The 1,890-nt window shown below is 72.4% G+C and overlaps 1 protein-coding gene across 1 annotated transcript in view; it reads right to left on the bottom strand.

The window, feature by feature from the left end:
• Nucleotides 1-958: 958 nt before the first annotated feature.
• Nucleotides 959-1,890, bottom strand: part of LOC112963945 (glutathione S-transferase 2-like) — a 2,614-nt gene continuing 1,682 nt past the window's right edge. The window contains exons 2-5 of the mRNA XM_026061463.1: nt 1,780-1,880; nt 1,366-1,461; nt 1,162-1,272; nt 959-1,054 (exon numbers count right to left, since the gene is read on the bottom strand). Of these exons, the coding sequence (XP_025917248.1) occupies nt 959-1,054; nt 1,162-1,272; nt 1,366-1,461; nt 1,780-1,880 (404 nt within the window). The remainder of the gene's footprint in view (nt 1,055-1,161; nt 1,273-1,365; nt 1,462-1,779; nt 1,881-1,890) is intronic.

Consider the following 1,890-nt stretch of genomic DNA (forward strand, 5'->3'; position numbering starts at 1 on the left):
TCGCAGGGGGGGGGTCGGTCCCCATTTGGGTCCCCCAATCTGCATGGGGGTCACCTCTTCCTGGGGTGGGGGGGGCATGTGTCCCGCTTTGGGTCCCCCAGTGTGTAGGAGGGTCCCCCAAATCCTGGGGGGGTCATGTGCCCCCCCCGGGGTCCCCCCTTCTGCATGGGGTCCTCCCAATCCTTGGGGGGGGTACCGTTCCCCCTTGGGTCCCCCATCGGCATGGGAATCCCCCCAGTCCTGGGGGTCATGTGTCCCCCCCCCCCCGAGGTCTCCCAGCCCCCATGGGGGTATCCCGATCCTGGGGGGGCATGTGTCCCCCTTGGGTCCCCCAATCTGCGTGGGGTCCCCCCTAATCCTGGGGGGGGGGTACCGGTCCCCCCTTGAGTCTCCCGTTTGCATGGGGGTCCCCCCAATGCTGGGGGTCATGTGTCCCCCCCCCGAGGTCCCCCAGCTTCCATGGGGGTATCCCAGTCCTGGGGGGGGGCATGTGTCCCCTCTTAGGTCTCCAAATCTCCATGGGGTTCCCCCCAATCCTGCGGGGGGGGGGGCATCGGTCCCCCCTTGAGTCCTCCATCTTCATGGGGGCCCCCCCAATCCTAGGGGTCATGTGTCCCCCCCCCCTTGAGTCCCCCAGTCTGCACGGGGGTCCCCCCAATCCTGGGAGGGGGGAGGGCACGTGTCCCCCTTGGACCCCCAGTCTGCACGGCGACCCCCCCTTTACCATGGGGGGCAGCGGGGTCCCCCCATCCCGGGGTGGGGGGGGGCAGCAGCACGGTCCGCCCCCCCCCCACGCGGTTCCCCCCCCCCGAGGCGGCGCAGCGCAGGCGGCAGCCGGGCGCGGGTGCGAATCGCGGCGGGTTTATTGCGCGGGGGAAAAGCGGCGGCGGAGCCCCCGGCCCGGCCCGGGGGGGGACAGCGACGGCGACGGGGGGGGCACAGCGGGGGGGGGGCAGCATCACTCCTTGGCGCTGCCCCACCGAGCCGTCCGCCAAAACACGGGTGTCTTCAGGCAGCGCCCGGAGCGCAGGTACGCGGCGACCTTCTCCAGCGCCTGCGGGGAGCGGAGGGGCCGGTGAGCGGCGGCGCCGGGGGGGGGTCCTGGGAGAAAGGGGGGGTCCTGGGAGAAGGGGGGGGGTCCGGGGAGCCCCCCCCGCTCACCTCGAAGCGCCGCATGAAGGCGCGCAGGTTGCCCGGCCCCTCCAGGCACGTCGGGGCGAACATGCGCTGCTGCTCCAGCACGTCGTAAGCCAAGAAGTCCACGTAGGTGAGCTGCGCCGCAGCGGCACGGTGAGCCCCGGCGTGGCTTTGGGGGGGCGGGGGGGGGACACACACCCCTGCCCCCCCCCGGCCCCCTGCACCTACCTTGTCCCCCACGAACCAAGGGCGGGCGCCCAGGAAGCGCGACAGCTCCTGCAGCTTGGCCGGCAGCTGCTCCAGGTACGCCGGCTTGAGGAGCTCCTGCGCGGCACGGCCCCGTGCGTGGGTCCCCCCTTGGGTCCCCCCCAGCTGCACGGGGGGGGGGGCGTGGGCCCCCCCTGGGTCCCCTAGGCTGCATTGGGTCCCCCTAATCCTGGAGGGGGGGGTGTGCATCCCCCCCCAACGCTTGGGGAAGAGCATGGGTCTCCTCTTGAGGTTCCCCAACCTTGGGGAGTCCCCTCTTAGGTCCCCACATCTCCGTGGGGTCCCCCCCAATCCTGAAGGGGGGGGCCTATCGGTCCCCCCCTTGGGTCCCCAGCCCGCACGGGCCCCCCCCTTGCCGGGGGGGGAGTTACTCACGAAGTCGGGGTTGTAGCAGAGCCGGGCGAAGCCCAGGCGCATCTCCATCAGCTGGTTCTCCAGCAGGTCGGCGCGGAGCATCTCCTCCTCCGTCTCGCCGCCTGCGGAGCG

This window comes from Apteryx rowi, unplaced genomic scaffold (assembly GCF_003343035.1).
Source record: "Apteryx rowi isolate R43461 unplaced genomic scaffold, aptRow1 scaffold_1808, whole genome shotgun sequence".
Taxonomy (NCBI): domain Eukaryota; kingdom Metazoa; phylum Chordata; class Aves; order Apterygiformes; family Apterygidae; genus Apteryx; species Apteryx rowi.